Here is a 23355-nt window from a genome sequence, read left to right as displayed (position 1 = left end):
TGATCAAACCCTGTACAGTCTGAGGGAGTTCTTGGGGCCTACATCTCAGATTGCCCATTGGGATATCATGATATAAGCCATGATGTTTTATATTCACCTGTGGGACATGGACATTGCCAGTTGAGCCAGTTTTATTGCCTGTTCCTATGGGCCCTTGAGAAGGTATATTACTGCAACTAGGGACAGGCAATAAATGCTACTCAGCTAGCGACATCCATGTCTCACAAATAAACAAAAACAAAATCCAATAGTGAGTAGTCTCCTTGGACTGGTGCAGTTCATGTGCTGTTGGTAGGCCCACAAAACCACTGAGGAGGGAATTCCAGGATTTTGACCCTGACATTGAAGGAATGGCGATACAAGATGGCAAGTGACTTGGAGGGGAATATACAGGTGCTAATGTTCCCATGTATCTGCTGCCTGTGTCCTTCTACATGGACGTGGTCCCTGAGGAACTCCCACAAAGATATCATGGAGCTGAGATGACTGCCCCCCTATCAACCACAGCCATCTTCCTTTGTTCCAGGTATGAGTCTAACCAGTGAAGAGTTCTCCCCTGGATTTCATTCCCTTCTGTTTTTCTCAGTCTACTCGATGCTTCACAGTCAATTCCACCCTTACTGTCAAGGGTAATCTCACCACATCTCTGGAATTCAGCTCTTCTGTCCATCTTTGAACCAAGGCTGTGAAGAAGTCAGAAGCTGAGTGGCATTGGCAGAGCTCAAACTAAGCATCACTGACCAGTTATGGCTGAGCAGGTGCTGCTTGATAGCACTGTTGATGACACCTTCCACCACTTTAGTGATGGTCAAAAGTAGACTTATGGAGGAGTAATTGTCTGGCATTGGTTCTATCCTGCGTTTTCTGTACAGGAATACCTAAGTAATGTTCACACTGTCAGATAGATGCCAGTGTTATAGCTGTTCTGGAGCAGCTTGGATAGAGCTGCATTATGTTCTGGAGCATAAGTCTTCAGTACAAATACTGGAACATTGTTCGGGCCCATGGCCTATGCAATATCAAATGCCTGCAACTATTCCCTGATATCAGGTGGAGTGAATCAAATTGGCTGAAGACTGGTATCTGCAATGCTGATGAGCAGTGGAGGAGGCCGAGATGGATCATCCACTCAATACCTCTGGCTGAAGATTGCAGCGAATGACTTCAGCACAATTGTAAGCACTAAGACCACATGAAAATAAACATTGTTATCCTACTCCTGTCTTTTGACCTCACAAATCTCCTTTATGGAGGATGACTGCCCTGTTAAAATGGGTACTTGCTTTTTTGCTGAATCTTCAATCTCCAAATCTGGCTACTTCTTGTTGTTATGGACTAGGCCAGACCACTCAAAACACCCTTAAGCAGGCAGCCCCAGACCATAACTTTGCAATTTGTATCAGTAAGTGTACAGTGAAAATCACTCGAAGTAAGAAAGCTAGGTGGACTACTAGATTTTAAAACAAAAATGCATTCACAAAACTACACAATGAAACACAAAGAACAGAATAAAGAAACTCTACAGAACTCAACCTATCCAACTAGACTTAATTATGCTGTTCTGAATATGCACAACAGTCCCAATAAGCAAAATTCCTTTAAAAACCAGTATAGATGGAACACATGCTTACAGGTTAAAGTTGAAGGGCAGAAAACAGAGAATGTTTCCACACAATTCCCTGTTGAACTTCCCAGTTCAAGACTGAACTAAAACTGCTCAGCCCAGCTAAAGAGCTGACTATGCCCCTTTCATTATACACGTCACTTCTAAAACATGACCACTTTGGCCTGAAGTCTCATCTGTTTACATATAAACAAAAAGTCTCTCAAAATCCTTTTCATCTCTGTACCAAACCAGACTGATCAAAGCCTGGCTTGGTTTATTGGCCCTCTGAAGATAATGAAGGACAGAGCCTCCTTAAGCCACGGAACAGCTTTTAGGAAAAAAAGGGACTATCTTTATGACATTGTTGACCATGCAATTTTGGAAAAGATTTTGTAGCTCAGGTTGTGAATCAGGTTTTAAGATTGCTCACTGAGCTGGTAGGTTTGTTCTCAGATGTATTGTCACCATGCTCAGTAACATCATCAGTGAGCCTCCGATGAAATGACTCTCTGACTCTATGAAGTAGTGGTGTTCTGTTCCGCTTGCTATTCATATGTCATGGTCTGTTGTGGTGGGTGATATCACGTCCGGTTCTGTTTCTGACAGGTTGGTAAATGGGGTCCAAATCGATGTGTTTGTTAATGAAGTTCCGGTTTGAATGCCAGGCCTCTAGGAATACTCATACATGTCTTTGTTTAGCCTGTCCCAGGATGGATGTATTGTCCCAGTCAATCTGATGTCCCTCTTCCTCTGTGTGTATAGATACCAGCAATAGTTGGTCAAGTCTTTTGATGGCTAGTTGGTACTCATGTATCCTGGTGGCTAGTTTCCTGCCCATCTGTCCAATGTAATGTATGTTGCAGTCCTTGCAGGGCATTTTGTATATGATGTTCGTTCTGCTGGTTCTTGGTATGGGGTCCTTCAAATTCATCAGGAAATGTTTCAGTGTGGTGGTAGGTTTGTGGGCTACCATGAGGCCTAGGGGGTGGAGTAGTCTCTGAAATGTCTTTAATGTGTGGCAGGGTGGCTAGAGTCTTTGGTGGTGTTGTGTCTTCCTGTTTATGTCTGTGGTTTGGGAATTGATGTACTGTGCTTATTGAATACCCATTGTTCCTGAAAATGTTGCACAGGTATTTTTCATCAGCTTCTCTTAGTTCCTGAGTGCTGCAGTGTGTTGCAGCTCATTTAATTAATGTCCAGATGCAACTCCGTTTGTGGGTGTTGGGATGATTGCTCCTGTAGTTGAGTATCTCGTCAGTGTATGTGGCTTTCCTGTTAATGCTAGTCTGTAGCTCTCCATTGGCTTTGCATTCGACCGTGACATCAGGAAGGGGAGTCTGTTGTTGTTCTCTTCCTCTTTGGTGAACTTTATACCAGTAAGGATCTTGTTGAAGTGTTTGTGAATTTCTTCTAATTTGTTGTGTTTCGTGATGACAAAGGTGTCATCTACGTAATGGACCCAAACCTCAGGCTGGATTGTGGGAAGGACTGTTCATTTTAACCTCTGCTTCACTGCTTCTACTATATGTCCTGATATTAGTGATCCCATAGACGTCCTATTGATTTGTTTGTAGGTCTTGGTCGTTGAAGGTGAAGTGTGTTGTGAGGCTCAGGTCTACTAGTTTGAGGATGCTGTCCTTGCTGATGGAGTTGGTGCTGTCAGGTGTTTGTGTCCTTGGCTCGTCTAGCAGTAAGGCCAGAGTTTCTTTGGCTCAGGTGATGTTTATTGATGTGAATAGGACTGTCACGTCGAAGGAAACCATCATTTTTGAGAAGATTTATAACTCAGGTTTTAAGTTTGCTCGCTGAGCTGTAAGGTTTTTTTTCAGATGTTTTGTCAGCTGTAAGGTTTTTTTTCAGATGTTTTGTCACCATGCTAGGTGACATCTTCAGTGAGCCTCTGGTGAAGCACTGGTATTCTGTTCCACTTTCTATCCATGTGTTTTTGTCTGTTAAGGTGGGGAATATCATTTCCAGTTCTTTTACTTAGGGGTTGGTAAATGCAGTCCAAATCGATGTGTTTATTGACGGATTTCCAGTTTGAATATCAGGCCTTTAGGAATTCCCGCGCCTGTCTCTGTTTAACCTGTCCCAGAATGGATGGGTTGTCCCAGTCTAGGTGGTGTCTGTCTTCATCTGTAGTGAGAGTGGTTCATGACTTTTGGTGACTAGTTGGTGCTGATGTATCCTGGTGGCTAGTTTTCTGCCTCTCTGCCTGAAGTAGTGTTTGTTGCAATCCTTGCAGGGTATTTTGTAAATGTCATTCATTTTGCTGGTTACTGGTACAAGGTCATGCTGACAACATGAAATAATTCTCTTATGCCAACATTATAATCTCAGTGGATTCTATGTTTCTGAGCTCTGCTATGAGTCTAAGGAGAGCTGTGAAACTTCTAACGGTTGTGCTTTGATCAGCTGTTCACTATCTCGTATTTCCTTGGCCCCATGCTTCCTTGAACAGATGTAGCATGACTTGCTGTTTCTTGGCTAGTTGTCTATTGACTGTAACTAGTTTAACTTCTTCCATAATTTGAAGCAGATTAAGGTAAAGACACTTCAGCGCCAGAGTAAGAATTCCTGTTTATAAAGTTCACATATGTTCTGTATTAACTCATATCTTGTGTAAACATTTTGCTTGTAGCTTCAATCCTAAAAATAATGCCTTTGATGTAATTGCACTGTTATAGGTTGTAAATTATATTCCTTCAGCCATGGTATGCAATCCAAAAATATACCATACGTATTCAAGTAATAGTCGAATATTTTTGACTACTTTTTAAGGTTAAATTTATGGGGATGGATTATGTGGACACTACTTTTGAGTGGTTAAATGTCATGCCATCAAAATTCATACCATCATTAGCAGAAACCCAATTGATCTCTAAATGAATAAACAGGAAAAACATAATGAATTACAATAATTCGGAAAACCTGAAGCAAAGCGTAACAACTGGCAGACTGGAAGACTCAGAGCAGGGTGACCGGCAGATTGGAAACCTGGACTGGGGTGCAACGATGGGCACGCTGACTAATAAATGTCGATCCTTAATCTGTGAAGAACTAGTGTCGACTTTTATATGAGATTTATGGATGGATTCCATATTTTTAAATAAAATCGACTATTACTCAAGTATATACTGTAATAATGCTCACAACCTGTCAGGATAAATATTAATAAGATGCTGATTGACATAAATATCTTCTTGACAAAGTATTTTACTTGGATCATTTTTTTGTCCTGGAAATAACTTTGACTCTTCATCCTTGATCACAGAATTACAGAATTGTTGCAGTGCAGTGGAGGCCATTTCCCCCATCATGCCTGCCTAGTATCAATTCCTGCTTTTTCCCCATATCCCTGCACATGTATTTCTATCTAATGCCCTCTTGACTGTATCAGTTGAGTCCATCTCCACCACATTTTCAGGCAGTGCATTCCATACTCTAACTATTTGCGGTGTGAAAATGTCTTTTTTCTAATATAACTTTTGCTTCATTTGTGCATCACTTCGAATCTATGCTCTTTTGTTCTTTATTCTAAAAGGTAATCTGAAGCCCAATCTTTTTTTAGATTAGATTACTCACAGTGTGGAAACAGGCCCTTCGGCCCAACAAGTCCACACCGACCCGCCGAAGTGCAACCCACCCATACCTCTTCCCCTTTACCTAACACTACCGGCAATTTAGCATGGCCAATTCACCTAACCTGCACATCTTTGGAGTGTGGCAGGAAACCGGAGCACCCGGACAAAACCCACGCAAACACGGGGAGAATGTGCTAACTCCACCATCTTCTTCAACCATAACTCACATGCAGAAATAGTTAATGGGTTAACTAAAAAGAAATTAAAAGAATTGCAATTTGCCTTTTTAATAAAAGCTTCAAACAATGGATCAAGAGTGTGTCGCTGGGAAAACACAGCAGGTGAGGCAGCATCCAAAGAGCAGGAGAATTGACATTTCGGGCATTAGTTCTTCATTGGGAATAAAAGGCTTATGCCTGAAATGTCGATTCTCATGCTCCTCAAATGCTGCCTGACTAGCTATGGTTTCCGAGCAACACACTCTCGACTCTGATCTGCAGACCTCATTTTCTCCCTTCAAACAATAGATGCCAGGTCCTGATCAAACCCTTGGATGTGTGTTGTTCACAGGTGAGTAGAACTGCATATCTTTCCTGAATTTTGAAGTCACCAGTTAATGCTGACAGTTTTAGGAGACTTCTAAACATGTTTACTTATTTATAAAGACTGGTATACTTTACTCAGAACATTCAACACTTTGATAACATGAGAGAAAACTTATAAACAGACACAAAACACAATGGCAGTCTCTGGAAACTGCCAAAAATTACACCCTTGTCAAAAGGGCAAGCCAGAACTGGTTTTTCCTCTTTCCAGTCAACATTCTCTGTGATTGGTTGTTTAGTAGCGGTCATCCCTTGATTGACCAATTTAACATCCAACTAGCTGCCAGCCTGGAGCATAGCAACCACCTGGTTCACCTACAATGTCCTTAGATCAATAATTATGTTCCCTACAGCAAACAGTGGTCTTTGTTCTCTTCTCTTCTAAAACCAGTTGCTTTTCAAAGTTCAATTCTTAACTTCAACTCATAGTTCCAAACTAAAACAACAAGGAAAATGGTAAGGATCTCTACATGGGTCACTGATATTGATCATCTACTCTGCTTCTGGTCTTCTGTTTCACTCTCACTGTCTGAATTGCTTTCTCCAAAGTCAAATCTTCTTTGAATTTCTTTTATTATTCATAGGGATGTGGGCATTGCTGACTCGCCAGCTTTTCTGCAGTGCATTTTATTGATGGTACACACTGCTGCTACTGATGCTTCTGGATGTGGTGCCAAACAAGTGGGGTTCTTGTCCTGGATGGTGTTAAGCTTGCTGAATGTTGTTGAAATTGCATTCATCCAGGCAAGTGAGAATATTCCCCCACACTCCTGACTTGTGCTTTGTAGGCATTGGACAGGCTTCGAGAATCAGGAGGTAAGTTATTCATTGCAGTATTACAAGCCTCTGCCCTGCTCTTGTAGCCATTGTGTTTATGTGGCAAGTCCAATTGAGTTTCAGGGTCGAGAGTGTGGTGCTGGAAAAGCACATCAGGTCAAGCAACATTTGATGAGCAGGAGAATCGATGTTTCTGGCATAAGCTCTTTATCAGGATGCAAACTCCCAAGATGTTAATAGTTGGAGGATTCAGTGATGATAACACCATTGAATGTCATCAATCAATGGTTAGATTGGTCATTGCATGGCATATGTGTGGCGCAAATGTTACTTGCCAATTGTCGGCCCAAGCCTGGATATTGTCCTGATCTTGTGGAATTTGACCATGGACTGTTTCATTATCTAAGAAGACGGGAGTGGTGCCGAACACTGTGTAATGATTCGTGAACATCCTCACTTCTAACCTTAGATGGAGGGAGAAGAATTGTAGCAAATCTGATTCATCAATAATTCCAGCAACCATACTGTTCATTATGAATTTGGAATTCAAAGCTCCATTATCAATTTTATTTGCTCTCATCTGTGGCAAAAACTAACTAAATTATCTATACATTTCCAAGGATGCTCACTGTCTCAAGAATATTACTTGCTCTGAGGCTACAGTATATGTCAAAAGCTTGTAAATGTTATTAAATTTATCTATTGCTTCCTTGTTCTGTTTTGCCCACGTCTGAAATTAATCTTCTCAAGCAATATTATTTCTGCTGATGTGGCTTCCTAATTTGATTATTTATTTTCTTATCTTTAAAGGCTTCCAATCCTGCTGCATCTCAGTGGTGCTTTATCCCCAATTCTTTGAAAGATTCCAATCTGCAGTGTAAAAATGCTGCTACCATGCATTGATGTATTTCAGATTTTCTCATCATTATGTGGTCCAAATTCATGGTTCCTGCCTTTTATAATTAAAATGGCAAATACCTATCTTCTGTGAATATAATGGAGGATTCCGCCTGTTTCCAAATACAGTAGATGATTCGTGCCTTTTTTTTACAGCTTAATACATGATTCCCATTTTCTCTAATGGCTTTACTGAATAGGTCCCACTGGCAGAAATCATAAAGACAATGCTGTTCTCTCAAAGGTTTCTTCAATGAATCCTGCTGCCTGTAACTTGGAAGATAATTCCTTTCTCTTAACAGCTTCACTGATCTGTAAGTTGAATCCTGTACTCTTTCCCCAGATGATTCACACTGTCTGTCGTGCTTTAGTTATCCTCAACGCCTTTGAAGTTTATTTTTTTCCCCAGTCAGTTGTTTTAATAAATGTTGCCTGCTTTTACTGAATCATAAATCTGAGTTAAAAATTCTTCATCAGGTGGTTGTACGAAGGAGCAGTGCTTCAAAAGCTTGTGTCTCCAAATAAACCCGTTGGACTATAACTTGATGTTTTGCGATTTTTAATTTTGTCCACTCCAGTCCAACACCAGCTCCTTCACATTTTGGTGTGCTTGAAATTCTGTGTCAGGATTGAGCCCTCCACTATCACCTGATGAAGGAACATCGCTCCGAAAGCTAGTGTGCTTCCAATTAAACCTGTTGGACTATAACCTGGTGTTGTGTGATTTTTAACTAGCTACAGAGGGAGTGTCTTATGATGAGAGGTTGAGTAGGTTTGGTCTGTACTTGTTGCAATTTAGTAGAATGAGTGATGACCTTAGTGAAACATTCAGCTCTTAGGAGACTTGATAGATTAGATGCAGAAAAGTTACTCTTCTGTGTAGAAGAGTCTACAACCAGAGAATATATTCTCAGAACAAGGACGTGCATATTGAAGACAAAGATGACGAGGAATTTCTCTCTTAGAGGGTACTGAATCTGTGAAATTCTTTACCTCAAAGGGCTGTCAAAGCTGTGCTGTTAAGAATGTTTCAGGATGAGATTGGCAGATTTTTAATTGGTAAGGGAATCAAGAGTTATGGTGAAAAGACGGGAAAGTGGAGTTGAGGATTATTAGCTCAACCCTAACCTCATTGAATAGTGGGGCAGACCCAACTGATTGATTGGCTATTTTCTGCTCTAATTTTTATGGTCCTGAGGAAAACCACTTGGTAGCTTGATGAGAAGAGGCTCTTGTCTGAAGCAACATGTCATTTATTGCAGGACAGCAATCAAGTTCAAGATGGGTATGCTAGACATTGTTACTGAGCTACACGGTATATCTAGATGGCAGGATTATCACCCTCAAGATCCAGAGCTGTCTTCCCACTCATGTCCACATATGACATTGCCATATTGGCTAGTACTTCATTCATTTGTATTGATTGTTTCAGATCCTAACACTTTGTACAACACTCCCTTCTAAAATAACTTGCCTCGTCTCTGTTTATTCACTATTCCCTCAGCCACTATATCAAAGCCAGCCAGCCTGGCTTTATCTTTCCAGCTTTGCAATCCTCCCCCTGCAAACGGTGACTTATCTCAATGTCCAGAGGCAGTGACTATCTCCTTTGGGAGTGCAGTCCCAGCAGTAGACACTGTTCCTGATGGTGCTGCTGGGAGTAGAGAGCTGCCAAACAATTTTATCCACTGGCATCTCTTGAAGACAGGACTTGCTTTGAGATGGGGACAGTAATCCTTATTTAAGAAATCTGCTGACCATTAAATCGTTGCACAAGAACTTGCTGGAGCAGGGTACTTTCACCCCTGACATTCAAAATGCAGGTGTTTTATGGAATGCGAGATATTGGTTTCCAACCATTCCCTGGAAAGTGTTCCGATTTTAATTAAGTCTTGGTCTATCTCAGAGAGTTAATTTTCATCAAAGGTTTGAGAGCTTTGACTAACATTTGTATGGGAAACTGCACCTGTCATAGTCAGGTTACCTGTTGTTAGCAGTTTTTATATCTTTCCCAATCACAACTAACTTCCCTCTTGACAACGCTGAACATTTATATACCAGAGGCAATTCGCCCTAGATATCCCACTAACAGTTGCTCTCTTCCCCTGTGGATTTCTGCTTGATCAGTACCAACAGGACAATTGTCCACACCTGTCTCTCCTGAATCAGTATGCTCCCTTTATAGTAGGCTTTCCCTTCTCACTGGTCAAACTGCCTTCTTCATTGGAGTTGCTATGCTATCAGGCAATGTTTCCACAGTGACAACTGCAGGGTTATTTATATTCTACCGAGGAATTTTTCATAAGTAAATTGTGTCTATGGCATGGTCTTTTTATGTTCATGAATGAAGAGCCATTGCAGATGATACCAGCAGAGGGAACTCTTCAGCTCATCTCAGAGTAAGTGTCTTTTTCACAGGAGCTGTGATATTGTTCGTGGCCCCGACTGGGTGTGGTAAGAGATGAATAACGATGGAAGAGGCTGTCTTGTGCATCCAATATCTTTGGCTTCTTAAGGCTTAGAATAAGTATGACAATATGCAGAGAATTTCCAGCAGTAATGAAGTGGTTAATATTGTCTTGTAATCGGATCGGTGGTGCAGTTTCTGCTCTGGATCTGGGTGGCGTGATCTCACGACTGGATATCTAACTGGACTGAGGTTATTTGGCAAGAAGCCCACTAACAGCAGAATGAGAATCTTTCCTCGTGTTCTAATTTGTTTGAACATTAATGTGATGCACTTACATTGACAAGGAAATTGGACATTTAAATTGCTGTTGTACCTTGCTACTGCATGAATGGGAAAGAAATCGAGATGCAAACGCAGTCGGGGGAAACAGCTTTGCAGTAATTTTTGAAGCTTTTGCACAGGTGTTAGAATACTGTTGGCAGTTCTGAGCTGACCCTGACTTTGGAGCAAGAATATGTTAGTATGATTTTCATGAAACACATCCTTGGAATAGAGAATGATCCATCGTTACTTCTCTCAGGATTCACGTCTTATATCTACTTCAAGTGACAGGTCAGTACCGATTCAAAATGTCTATTGTTGACACTTGGGAAATCTCTCGTCTGTGTTGGCAAATCCAATGCACTGCAGCCGGGATTGCATCTATAATGAGGAAATTGGAGGTTTCTGAAATAATTTGTCGAATTCATTGATCTATAGTGAACGAGTAACAGGTGGAATGTTACTAAAGGTAGACAGTTCAAATCCCTAGTGTGCAAAGGAAAATGCATTGAAAATACATGAATGAGATTTTATTATTTCTTTGCACTATACTGTATAAACAGTGTTATTTCCATGTTCTGTGATGTGCTGATAAGATACTCAACCTTTGATTTTCCTTCGAATGTAAAATAGCGAAGTGGAAAGCAAGTATTTCCCATAGGGAGGGGAAGGGAGGAAAATGAGACTTGCCTTATGATACAGTAATAGCATCTGGATTAAGGTTACTAATTCCAGTACAGTTATAAAATAGATCAAATGGCTTCATTTCATTGTCAAAATTGATTAACTAAAAAAAGATGAGGGCATCTAAATTGGAATGTATTTGTGTCAGATATTTCCTACCTTTTATTGTTGGTGAAGTCTTTAAGCTTCATCAAGGTCCGAGATGCTAATGCTGGAGCAGTGAACATTTTTCACTTTTTCCCTGCACCTCTCATACACTAAGGGCTATAATTCTGCTGCCATTCATAACAGAGTCTGCCAGCTCCAAACAACGATACTTACATTGTCAGGATATACTGACTGCATGTTCTGAATGCCACAACTGTCTGTAATGCTGGGAGCAATAATCTCTAAGGAAACCACAAATACAGAGCAATGAAAATCAGAACACCACCCATCATTTATGAGCAGCAGCCAATTGTTTGGTTTCCACTTTTAAAGAGAGACAAATTTCAGTTAGACTAGTCAGTATAGTTCACTATGGCAAGTATGCTGTATCGATCCAAGGTAGATTAAGTTGATATATAAATGTAATTGGGTTAAAGTATTGTGTTATGACATGAAGTAGTTTCTGGGAAGCCGTATTGTCATTGCAGGTTAAAGTAGAATTGACACAACTTTAATTCATCAGAATATATGTAGACATCACTGCTTCCAGCACATTGACGACTAAGACAATGCGCAGTTTTAAACATTCTCCAGACCATGATTACCTACGTAGGGGTTTAATGGTAAAGCTAACCAAACTTTATTTTTCTCCAAACTAAAATTCAGAAAAAGCTAGAGGTAAAATTCTCGATTTCTGTATTGAGTTTTGCTTATTGCCTCTCAGTGTGTGATTAGTGGTAACTGCTGTTAGATTTAGGGCATTTTTGTGCATTGGATTTAATTCAGTTGAGACTGACATACACATGGTCATGCATATCAAACACAAAAGCCTCACCTGTGTCACAGAGAGGAGACATTCCTCCACCTGTCAACTTGGTCCCTTAGGCCTTGGGGTAAACTTTTAAATTCTAAGCTGGCCAATTCTCTTTATAATCAATGACAACATAAGTCATTAATCTTTTAGATGGAAATTCTCAAGAGATATAAACATTGGAATATAACAGCTGTTGGAATTTCATTATCATTATAACGGTTATAGAAACAGATGTAACCTGTTCAAGATAATTGATTGTAAGTGTAAGAATGTGTCATATTAGTAAATTGAACCATGGGTATTGATTATCGATGATAATTTTTGCCTCCTGCCCCACTTATTAAAGATGGCAATGTGGAAATGAGCCATATAAACCAAAAGGTCCAAATTTCAATTACCAGTTTATGTTGGAGTTAATGTCACCTGGAAAATCACTTCATGCACTCAGCCCCTGTCCTCCTGCACAGTCAAAGAAAGATGACCAGCTAGAATTCCCATTCCTGTTTTATATCCACTGCACAGGGTGAAAGTGAGGAAATTGGAGTCTAGACTAGAGTTTCTGGAAAAGCACAGCAGGTCAGGCAGCATCTGAGGAGCAGGAAGATCGATGTTTCAGGCAAAAGCCCTTCATCAAGAATCTTCCTGATGAAGGGCTTTTGCCCAAAATGTCGATTTTCCCGTACCTCAGATGCTGTCTGACCTGCTGTGCTTTTCCAGCGCCACTTATACCCACTGCATCCCATTGGATAGGAAAATGGCTACTTGGGTTAAGTGCTAGATGGTTGCTCACCCTATTACAAATAAAATGAAGATTTCTCATGCTTCATACATAGTGCAAATTCAGGAGGCTGGATTCTGGAGGTGAATAATTTCCCAATAATGTTCTCTGGGCTTCAGAGCTCCTCTTGGAAGCAGAATTATGGGAAATTCAGTATCTCAGTCTTCAATGTTTAAGAGTCCAACCTCTTTCATTTGGTGCTGGATTAGGTCATCAATCTGTTCGAGTCATGCAATAAGATTAGTGCTGATCTATTTGTGGCCTTAACTCCAATTTTCTGTGAGCACGTTTGACTACCTTTCAGATCAAAATCTAACATAACCTTGAATATATTCAATGGCCTCCACTACTTGTTATGGAAGAGAATCCTAAAAATTAATAACTAATACTCCTCCTCATTTGGAAAATGTTTTATTTTGAAGCTAGTTCTAGATTCATTTGGAAGAGGAAACATTCTCTCAGCATCTACTCCAGTCCCCTCAGAATCTGTTCCAATAAGATCACCTTCCATTTTTTAGCACTTCAGTAAATATATATATTACTAGCTCAACTTTCCTCTTAACAGTTCCTTCATTCCAGAAATCAACCTGGAGAATTCTCTCTGAACTTCCTCCAATGAAAGTATATCCTTCCTCAAATAAGGAGATTAAACCTGTATGTACTACTTTACTATAAGTATGATCTCATCAATATCCAATACAGTTGCAGCAAGATCTTTCTATCTTCATCCCTTTGCAATAAAGGCCAGTGTTCCATTCGCCTTTCGAAATCTTTGCTCTGTTTGCTGCTGAACCTTTGTGATTCAAGTACAAGAACATCCTGACTCCTTTGTAGCATAGAATTCTGCAGTCTCTGTCAACTTAAATCCTATTCCGGTTTTCTGCTCTTCCCACCTAAGTCAACAGATCCACATTTTCTCACACTTTACTTCACCTGCCTTTTCATTCGTTCGAACTGTGTCACTTTGCAGACACTTTATGACTTCTCGTCAATTTGCTTTCCTGCCTAACTTTGTATCATCGGCATTAATACTTGCTTTGATCTTTTGGACCAAATGGGATGTTTTTGTGCTATAATTTCTGTGTAGTGTTACATCTCAGGATGAGTAAACATATCCTTTTAGAGGAAGGAAATGGAAGTTATCTAGAAAGCAATTTGATGATTTATGGTATGTGAATGCTATTGTGCATTTCATGCATTACCTTATGAGAGTATTATGGTATAGTAATTTAGTTGCTAGACTAGCAATCATTGAAGTCAGCATTCCTAATGTTGGAAAATGAAAAAAAACCTCTTCACACCACTTGAGGAATTTGAATAAGTAAATGCAAAGTTTTCAAAAAATGCTACCATTAGTTGTGGTGACCAGGAAACAAATGGATTGCTGTAAAAACACATCTAGTTCACTAATACCCTTGAAGGAAAGGTATCTGCAGACCTTATCTGTGATTGTCTACACGTGATTCCAGAGCCACAGAAATATAGTTAACATTGAAACTGCTCTGTGAAATGGCCTAGCAAATCAGCCAGTTATATTGAACCATCGAGTTTGTGGTGATTAAAGAAAATGCCTGAACACCAGGTTCTCAATAGGCCTGAGGATGAGCAATAAATAAAGTGAATCAATAATAAAAAAGCTCAGGCACAGGAAAGAAATGAGTTTTATGAACTATAAAACTCAGTTCCAAATAATAATATGAACAGATTCATAGCAAATGATCAATATCATTTTAATGCTTGAGAAATGAATTGGACCTTTGCTTTGTTTGATTTTCAGAGTGATCGTATTTTGATGACATGGCATTGTGGAAGTAGAATGGATGATCTAGCCTTGCTGGACCTGCTGGAATGCCCTGTATGCTTTGAAAGGCTAGATGCTACTGCCAAAGTATTGCCATGCCAGCACACATTTTGTAAACCATGTCTCCAGAGAATATTTAATGCCAGGAAGGAACTCCGATGCCCAGAATGCAGGACTCCAGTTACATGCAGCATTGAAGAGCTGCCAGTTAACTTGTTACTGGTTCGCCTGCTGGATGGCATTAAGTATGGGCAAAGCAATGTCAGGATCACTCCTGATCGATTGCCTCAGACGCCCTCAAATCAGGAACATGGACAAAGAAGCACAGATACAAGAGGTTTGCAAGCTAGTCTGGTGAACGCAGCCAAGAGCCCCATAGAGAAGGTAATGATTAAGCCATTTCATTCTTATCATGCAGAGTGAAGTGAAAACATTTTTAAAGGCAAGCATACAGAAAATACCCTGATTGAACCTATAGGGATGAACCTAGGTTGGTGAAAGTGGATGAGTCAGTAAACAAAGTGGATAAAGTTATACAGAATCTCAAGCATTTCTTGCCTCTATGATGAAATTGTTCCTTTCCAATACCTAGATGGCCAAGAGATGGCCTCATTTTATTTGTCTGACAGAAGGTTTGATCTAATAAAAATACATTTGGAAGCTTTATGTTCCAAATCAAAAGGAAGACATTTAAATCAGAACAGCTACTCGTGTGCTCATACAAACACAAGAAGTCAGTCTTCTTCATTTTCTTTCTGAATCTGTCATAGAAAGATAACGGATACAAAGTAGTGCTCTCGTACACAATAACAATTATTATTACCCAAATGAGCATGTGATGAATGTTCGTAATGTATCATTGTTTTTGAGAGTTTATGTTCTAAAGTAAAGGAAAATGGACTTTTGTTTCCCGTTCAATGAAGACATACTTTGCTTTTAAAAAGGTCAGAAAGTAAATTTTTAGCAGTGAATTTTTTTAAAAAGGCTCTTCCAAAAAAACAAGCAACTTTAGAAACATGAGCAGCAAGCCACCTAGGGAGATAGTTGCTAGAGTGTTTACCTGGCCCAGAGAGACAGAGAGCAGGAGAGTTCATTCAGACAGAAACAAGCTCATTTAGAAGGAGGGGGTCCTTAAGAGCATTGTTGCTAGTGGTCCAAGCAGTAAGGAAGCCAAAAATTAAGGCTGTAGAGGTGTCCGGGGTAAAGCCATTCTACATGGCTGCTGAAGATGTGAAGTTATCGTTCCCTTTTAATTATTGAGGTGAAGTAGATCTAGGGGGAAAACACACAAAAGAACATAACAACATCAGGTGAATGCAGAAATATGCTGAAAGGAAACCTATTACAGCTGTGCCAAGTGAGCAGGAAGCTAACACAATGGTAACTCTTCAGAGAGGTTTCAGTATCTGTCATTGTTGTTAGGGAAAAGGGTGGAATCTTTCTTTATGATATTTGTAACGAGACCATATCAAAGTGTTCTTATATACCACAGCATAGTTAGTTTATCTTTTGTGTAATACATTTTATATTCATTTGTAAAAAGTAGCTTATGGCCTCTTATGAATATGTTCAGTGACTGATTTCTGCAGTAAACAAAAATGTTTGACAAGAATGTATTTATCAGCCTAGTGTGACCTTGGGATCTAACTTATCTAGTATTTCTATCAACTGGGATCAGTTGCTGATTGCCATCTACACCCTCTCTCTGATAAACACCACTGGGAGGGTGACAAGGCCACACTATGTACTCTGGATGAGGGCTTTAAATGTTCATCATAAAGTGTGTCTGATTCTGACTGAACTGATTGAAAACTGAAAGATAGAACTGCTGGACTGTTCCTGTCGCAGGTACTGAAAGAACCAACAAAAAGAAAAAAATTGACCTTGTCGTCATCAAAGAGAGCTGGGTATATAAATTTGAAACTGATGAATTTAGAGGGCACCAGGGTAAGGTCTGGAGATTGGGTTGAGTTAGGTGGCTCTTTTGGGAGCTGATAGAGACACAATTGGTCAAATAGCCTCATTCTGTACTGTAAATTCGATGATTCAATCACTAATTTGCCTCCTATACGTACTGTTCATGACAGTATTGAGTGAAATCACCAATATACGGTACTTGTGCAAGTAAAATTCTGCCTTCACATTGGGAATGCTCTCTATTGTGCTTTGTGGCTGTAATACTATAGATTACAAACAGATCTAGCAACACAAGACAGGGTATGCAAGAAACATTGTGGACCATCAACATCAGCCAAATTATAGCTTATGAACCAGCATGAAGCCACAGCACAGGACTACCTGCATGCCAAACAGCATAAGCAGCAAGTGATTGACGTATCTAAATAATTCCACAACCAACAGATCAGATCTAAGCTCTAAAGTTTTGCCAGATCCAGTCATGAATGGTGATGGGCAATTAAGCAACTCACTGAGGAGGACCTTCCACAAATGCCCCCATCTTCAATAATGGGGGAGCCTAGCAAAACATACAGTGGAAACATTTACAAAATTAAACTAATTGACAAATAGGAACAGATATTTGGGCCAGACATGAGTGGGTTTTTATTTTAAGAGATTTTCTCCTGTAAAGACTGAAATTTTGTACAGTATAGGCGATAATGTTCCTTGTAGACTATATATGGGGCATTCCTAAGGCTGACCTAGAAAGGAAAGATGTCCACTTATATTGGGGAGTCCTTTTGCCACCCCCATGACCTACATCTGTCTGAGTGGAAAGCTGTAGTTCATGCATACATTATGATATAACTGTGTCTGATATGCCTAAATTAATAAAATTTCTCTATGATTCTGAGTTCCTCAGCTTCTGAACTGCAGTGAGAAATTAAAAAGGTAACCAGTACAATTCCATTGGAAAGAACACCATCTGCAAGTTCCCCTCCAAGTCATGCACCATGCTGTCTTGGAAATAGATCACTGTTCCTTCAATGTTGTTGGATCAGAATCCTGGAACTGCCTCCCGAATGCCATTGGGAGTCCACATCTGGTAGGATTTCAGAGCTCAGATCTGATCTACCTCTGCCAAATGGATTGCAGTGGTCAAAAAGGCAGTGCCAACTCCACCTTCTTAAGGACAACTAAGGAAGGGCAATAAATGCTGACTGAGAAACAATACCTACATCCCATGATTAAATTTTGAAAAAGGTCAGAATTAGAATTCCTACAGTGTAGAAACAGGCCCTTCGGCCCAATGAGTCCACACCGATCCTCCGAAGAGCAACCCACCCAGACCCATTCTCCTACATTCACCCCTGACTAATGCCCCTAACACTATGGCCAATTTAGCATGGCCAATTCTCCTAACCTGCACATCTTTGGACTGTAGGAGGAAACCGGAGCACCCGGGAAAAAAACCCACACAGACACAGGGGAGAATGTGCAAACTCCACACAGACAGTTGTCTGAGGTGGGAATTGAACCCAGTTCCTGGTCTGTGAGGCAGCAGTGCTCACCACTGAGCCACCGTGGCTTAATTCCCTTCTGGGGACTGGTTGAGGTTACCTTGATGAATGTTTTTAAGACACAGATTTTTGAACAGTAAAGGAATTAAGGGCGATAGTGAGAGGGTGGATAAGTGGAGCAGAGTCCACTAACAGATCAGTCACAAGCTTATTGCATGGCGGAGCAGACTTTGGAAGGGGGGGGGGGGGGGGTTGCAGGGGCCGGGGGGTGGGGGTGGGGGGTCAGATGGCCTATTCCTACTCCAATTTCTTACGTTCTTATCACCATATTTAAGTTCTTGATCATCTACCCACAACCCTTTATCTTGCTTTATGAGGGTGGAATAAAATCTAATTTGCCCTGACTGAATCAAAGGGATTTTTTTATTAATGTCATTTCGAAGACACCAGTAAGCCTTCACATAATTTTACCATCCATCTGATTCAAGTGTTCTGCTATCATGTCTGTTATTTGTAATACGTTGCCTAGGAAACCTGCTTGACACTGTGGTTTGTGCAGCAGACTGCTCATGTCCAAATAGTATCCCCTTAGGTCTTGCATCAGAGCAACATCACTTTTACAATCTGTGATCGCGCAGATCAACGGCAAAGAGCAAACCCTACTAAAAAAACTGTTCGCTGTCCTGTATACATTATTTTGTAAAGAGAGATCAAACTGAGCAAGGATTACAAAAGCATGGCTCAATGCACTTACTATCAATGCTTAAGACCCTCAGCAATAAGAGGAATTGTATTGTAAGATTTAGCTTCAGGATAGCAAATGATCAAGCCATGTTAGAAACATTTCTTGTCAGTAGAAACATGACTTGTTTGACACTGTCACAGACAGTAATGTTTAAAATGAGACAAACACACTCTCCCTGTTTATTTGTATTGAAACAAAAGCAAGATCTTATTTGTTAAAAATGAAATATTTCCACTCTCTGTAGTACTGAAGGAGTGTGTCAGCCCTAATTGAAGGCTCCATTTATAATGAGAATTCTAAGTAAAATTCAATAGTCTGCCCCACTCTTGCTGTGTCAATACCTTCAAGGCACTAAGTACCATGGTTGTGCCATCTGCATTTTCAGTATTAATTATTCTTGGATTGCCAGCTAGCTTCACAATGCCAACTACCCTCATTTACCAGCTGTACATATTGTGTTAGCTATCTCTTCAGGTCAAACCAGTACATTACCCACATTCTTCACAGCACTAACTGAGTTAGTTGTACCAAATGTCCATAGGCATTAATTATCCTCACTGTGCTAATTAATCACACAGATTACACTCCTAGCAAGAATTACTCTTCGTGTGCCAGCTATTTATACAGAGTTACCATGTTCTTAACAAAGCTTTACTTATTTAGCAGTGGTCTGCCCTTCAGCAGAAGGTAACTAGTCAGGTTCTAGTGCAATCTTAAATACCTGGGTTGAGAAAGCCTCTTTGACAGTACTCAGGTAGTACAGATTTAGGGTGTCATCTCACAGCTAAGAGGTTAAACCCAGGTTATCTTAGCCCAGGGGTGGGGAAACTGCGGCCTTAAGGCCGCATGCGGTCTTCTAGGCCATTGTGTGTGGCCTTTTGAATGAATCCAATGTTTGCAGAACAAATCTTTTTTATTAATTTTTTTTGTCCTTTTATTATTTTTATTTTAATGTTAAAACGAATGAATTTAAAATACCAGAGAATAAAAGAAAATTCAACTAAATAATCCTCACAGACTGACTGCCACAATTAAAAGATTGGTAAGTCATTGATGAACAGGAGGATTCTTGTGAATCATTTGAAGAATACGCAGCTTTTATAGATTTATTAATTGGAGAATACAATGAAAGGTTCTCTGACTTTGAGAATCATGACATCACACTCAAATTAGCATTTCAACCTCACCTAGTTGATGTGTCCAAGGCTCCTAAAGAACTACAGATGGAATTGATTGAGGTTTCAGAAGATGATATTTTAAAGTCCTTATTTGACGCTAAGAAAGATCCGATTGAAGTATGAAAAATGCAATAGAATACCCATGCCTTCAGCAGCATGCACAAAAAGTGCTTTCTTGCTTTTCATCCATTTATTGCTGCGAATCTGCATTCTCCTACTTAATCAAAATCAAGACGCCCTTAAGGTCACAAATGACGGATACCCATCTAGAGGATCAGCTAAAACTGCAGACCTCCATGCTGCAACCAAATATTCAAATGCTTTCCTACAAAAATCAGTCACAACAAAGTCATTAAAAGGTTAGTTAACTTTAGAATTAACTTTTTTTTCATTCTTTTTAGTTAGTTAGTACATAGTAGTTAGATTTTTACAAAATAATGTGAATTTTGAAGAATATATAATTGAAGTTTCTTGAATGCAGAATTATTAGATTGCAACTAACATAATGCAACTTTCCAACATGAAAAGGTTTCCCACCTCTGTGTCTTAGCCTATTCTAGCAGATGGCAATGTTACAGAAAATCAGGCAATGTATGATTTTAAAACTTTGATAAGGTCAACTAACACGATGTTGAAGTCATGATGTATAATGAACCTGTGCCTAGTCAGGATGGCAGGGACAACAGATGGTTTGTACGGTTTGCTGATCTCAAAGATTTAAGTGCGCAGCCCTGCACTAAATGCACAGCTGGATGATTACAAACTCAGCAAGCAGTCCAGGAGGAACATGGCCAGTGTAAGTCACAGCTCGTCTGTACTTATGGTGAGATGGTAGCACAGGATTTAAGCATTGCTGACAAAAAAAAGGTCACGCTTCTTCAAAGATTTTTGACTTGCACCCATCGGGCCGATTCACAACAAATGCCAAAATAAAGAGAAAGCAGCACCTATAGTGTATGAAAGGATAGTTCTAACAGATAACTGCCAAGCTTTGTTTAAATTTAAACCAAGCAGATTGTGAGTCATAGCATTTTTACAGTATAGAAATAGGCTCTTCAGCCTATCCTGTTCATGCATATCATCAAACATCCTTCTACTCTAGTCCAATTTCCCAGAACGTAACCCAGATGATGTTTTCTATAGCATTTCAAGTGTTCACCTAAACAGTTCTTAAATGTCTTGAGGGTTCTCACCTCTACCAACAGGCAGTGAATTCCAGGTTCCCACAACTCTCTGGGTGAAAAAGCTTTGCTAGAAATCCCTTCAAAACCTCCTGCGCCTTTCCTTAAAACTGTGTTCCCTGGTTGTTGACCCCTCTACCAAGAAGCTCCCAGCCTCATTCCTGATGGAGGGTTTTGGCCCTAAACGTTAATTTTCCTGCTCCTCAGATTCTGCCTGACCCACTGTTTTTTGAGCACCACACGCTTGCCTCTTCCCTCTACCAAGAGTAAACAGTTCTCCCTGTCAATGCCCATCAGAACTTTGCACACCTTAATGGACCCCACCCCCTTCAGCCTTCTCTGATCTATAGAAAGCAATTTTAGCCAATCTAGTCTGTCTTTATAACTGAATTGCTTCACTTTAGGCAACCTCCTGGTGAATCTCTTCTGCACCTTCTAGTGTAACCAAATCCTTCCTCTAGTGTGACAACCAGAACTGCACGCAATACCCCAGCCACGTCCTAACTAACGTAATATATAGCTTCAACATAGCCCCCTTGTTCATGTATTCAATACCTCGACAAATAAAGGCAAGTATCCCATAAGCCATCCTAAGTACCTTATCTATTTATCCTGCTACCTTCAAGGATCTATGGACATGCTCACCAAGGTCCATCTGATCCTCTGTAGTTTCTAAGTTCTTACTATTCAATGTGTATCCTCATGCCTTGTTAATCCTTCCAAAATGTAGTACCTCACTTTTTTTTCAGTATTAAATTCAATTTGTTGCTGTTCTGTTCAACTGACCACCAAATCTTACTGATTCAAACACCTACATTTGTGTCACATCATTAATGAACACAACAAACGGAAGGGACCCTGCACTGAACCCTGTGGTACACCTCTGGGCACTGGTTTCCAGTCATATAAACATCCTTCAGCTATCACTCTCTGCTTCCTGACACTAAACCAATTATTCAGCTTTTTTTTTCAAAGCCTGCCATGACCTTACCCCCTCCTCCAGCCCTACAATATCCTCCAACCCTGCAACCCTCTGAGACATTAGTACTCTACCAATTCTGGCTTTCTGAGCAATCCCAGTTTTAATTTACTCCACCAATGGTAACCATATCTTCAGCCGCCAGAGCCCCTAACTTTGGAATTTCCTCCCTAAAACTTCCTGGCACTCCACCACCTTTCTTTCTTCCCTTTTGACGTTCCCTAAAATCTACCTTTGTGACTAAACCTTTGGTTATCTGTTCTATCATTAGATTAGATTAGACTTACAGTGTGGAAACAGGCCCTTCGGCCCAACAAGTCCACACCGACCCGCCGAAGCGAAACCCACCCATACCCCTACATAACCCCTTACCTAACACTACGGGCAATTTAGCATAGCCAATTCACCTCACCCGCACATCTTTGGACTGTGGGAGGAAACCGGAGCACCCGGAGGAAACCCACGCAGACACGGGGAGAACGTGCAAACTCCACACAGTCAGTCGCCTGAGTCGGGAATTGAACCCGGGTCTTCAGGCGCTGTGAGGCAGTAGTGCTAACCACTGTGCCACCGTGCCGCCCACCATGTCCCCATTTGACTTGAAACACAAACTTGAAATGTTTGACAAAGCATCTCAGGAGCATTTTACTCAGAAAGGTACCTTTATAAATACAGAATTATGTTGCTTTGGACCAATTGAAATATATTTGTTCAATCATGATTCTTCTTGTAGACGATGAGTTTGTAAATTGTGCATCACTGAAAAGATTCAAATATGCCAATTATGATAGTTAATATTGAGGATAGCTACATCAAAAATGTTAAGGTGACGATCATTATAGATTCAGCATAGTTTCGCCCATGACTTTGAAATAATTGATTATCACATTAGGTGGAAATTTTTAAGTAGCATGGAATGTGAAGAATCCATATCTTTGGTAGTGGACAGAATAACAGGAAAAAGGAGACAGCTCATACGTTTCATGGCCTTAGGATCTATTAAAGTGTTTCACAAGGGCAACTGGGGAAGTCCCACCCTTACCAGTAATGCCCACATCCCATTCAAGAAAAACAAAAACTCAATGGGCACTCAAGTAGAAAAGTGTACCAATGTTGAAAATCAACAAGGCTGTCTGAAATTTTAATAAAGATCGAAATTGTTGTGAGAGAGATAGAAAAGGTCTCCCTGAAATAATAACAGTCCAAAGTTGTAGTGAGTGAATTGAATAACATTAATATTAGTAAAACAGGAAAATTGAAGAAATTAATGGGAATGAACATCAATACATCCTGGGACCCAAAAACCTGGAATATGAAAAAGATTGCAACACAAATAATGAATGTGTTAGTGAATATCTTTTAACATTCTACTAATTCAAATTCTAATTAATTCAATGCTGCCTGCAGAGTGGAATTTTCCAAATGTAAC

At 40.1% G+C, this 23355-nt stretch overlaps 1 protein-coding gene across 2 annotated transcripts in view; it reads left to right on the top strand.

Annotated features, from left to right (window-relative positions):
* Nucleotides 1-9906: 9906 nt before the first annotated feature.
* Nucleotides 9907-23355, top strand: part of LOC132823459 (E3 ubiquitin-protein ligase SH3RF2-like) — a 79615-nt gene continuing 66166 nt past the window's right edge. For both annotated transcript variants that reach the window (XM_060837346.1, XM_060837345.1), the window contains exons 1-2: nt 9907-10491; nt 14401-14808. In XM_060837346.1, coding sequence (XP_060693329.1) covers nt 14416-14808 — 393 coding nt within the window. In that variant the 5' untranslated portion in view covers nt 9907-10491; nt 14401-14415. The remainder of the gene's footprint in view (nt 10492-14400; nt 14809-23355) is intronic.

Source organism: Hemiscyllium ocellatum, chromosome 16 (assembly GCF_020745735.1).
Source record: "Hemiscyllium ocellatum isolate sHemOce1 chromosome 16, sHemOce1.pat.X.cur, whole genome shotgun sequence".
Taxonomy (NCBI): Eukaryota; Metazoa; Chordata; class Chondrichthyes; order Orectolobiformes; family Hemiscylliidae; genus Hemiscyllium; species Hemiscyllium ocellatum.
Note: the sequence above shows the minus strand (reverse complement) of the source record. Positions and strands in the feature narration are given on the sequence as shown.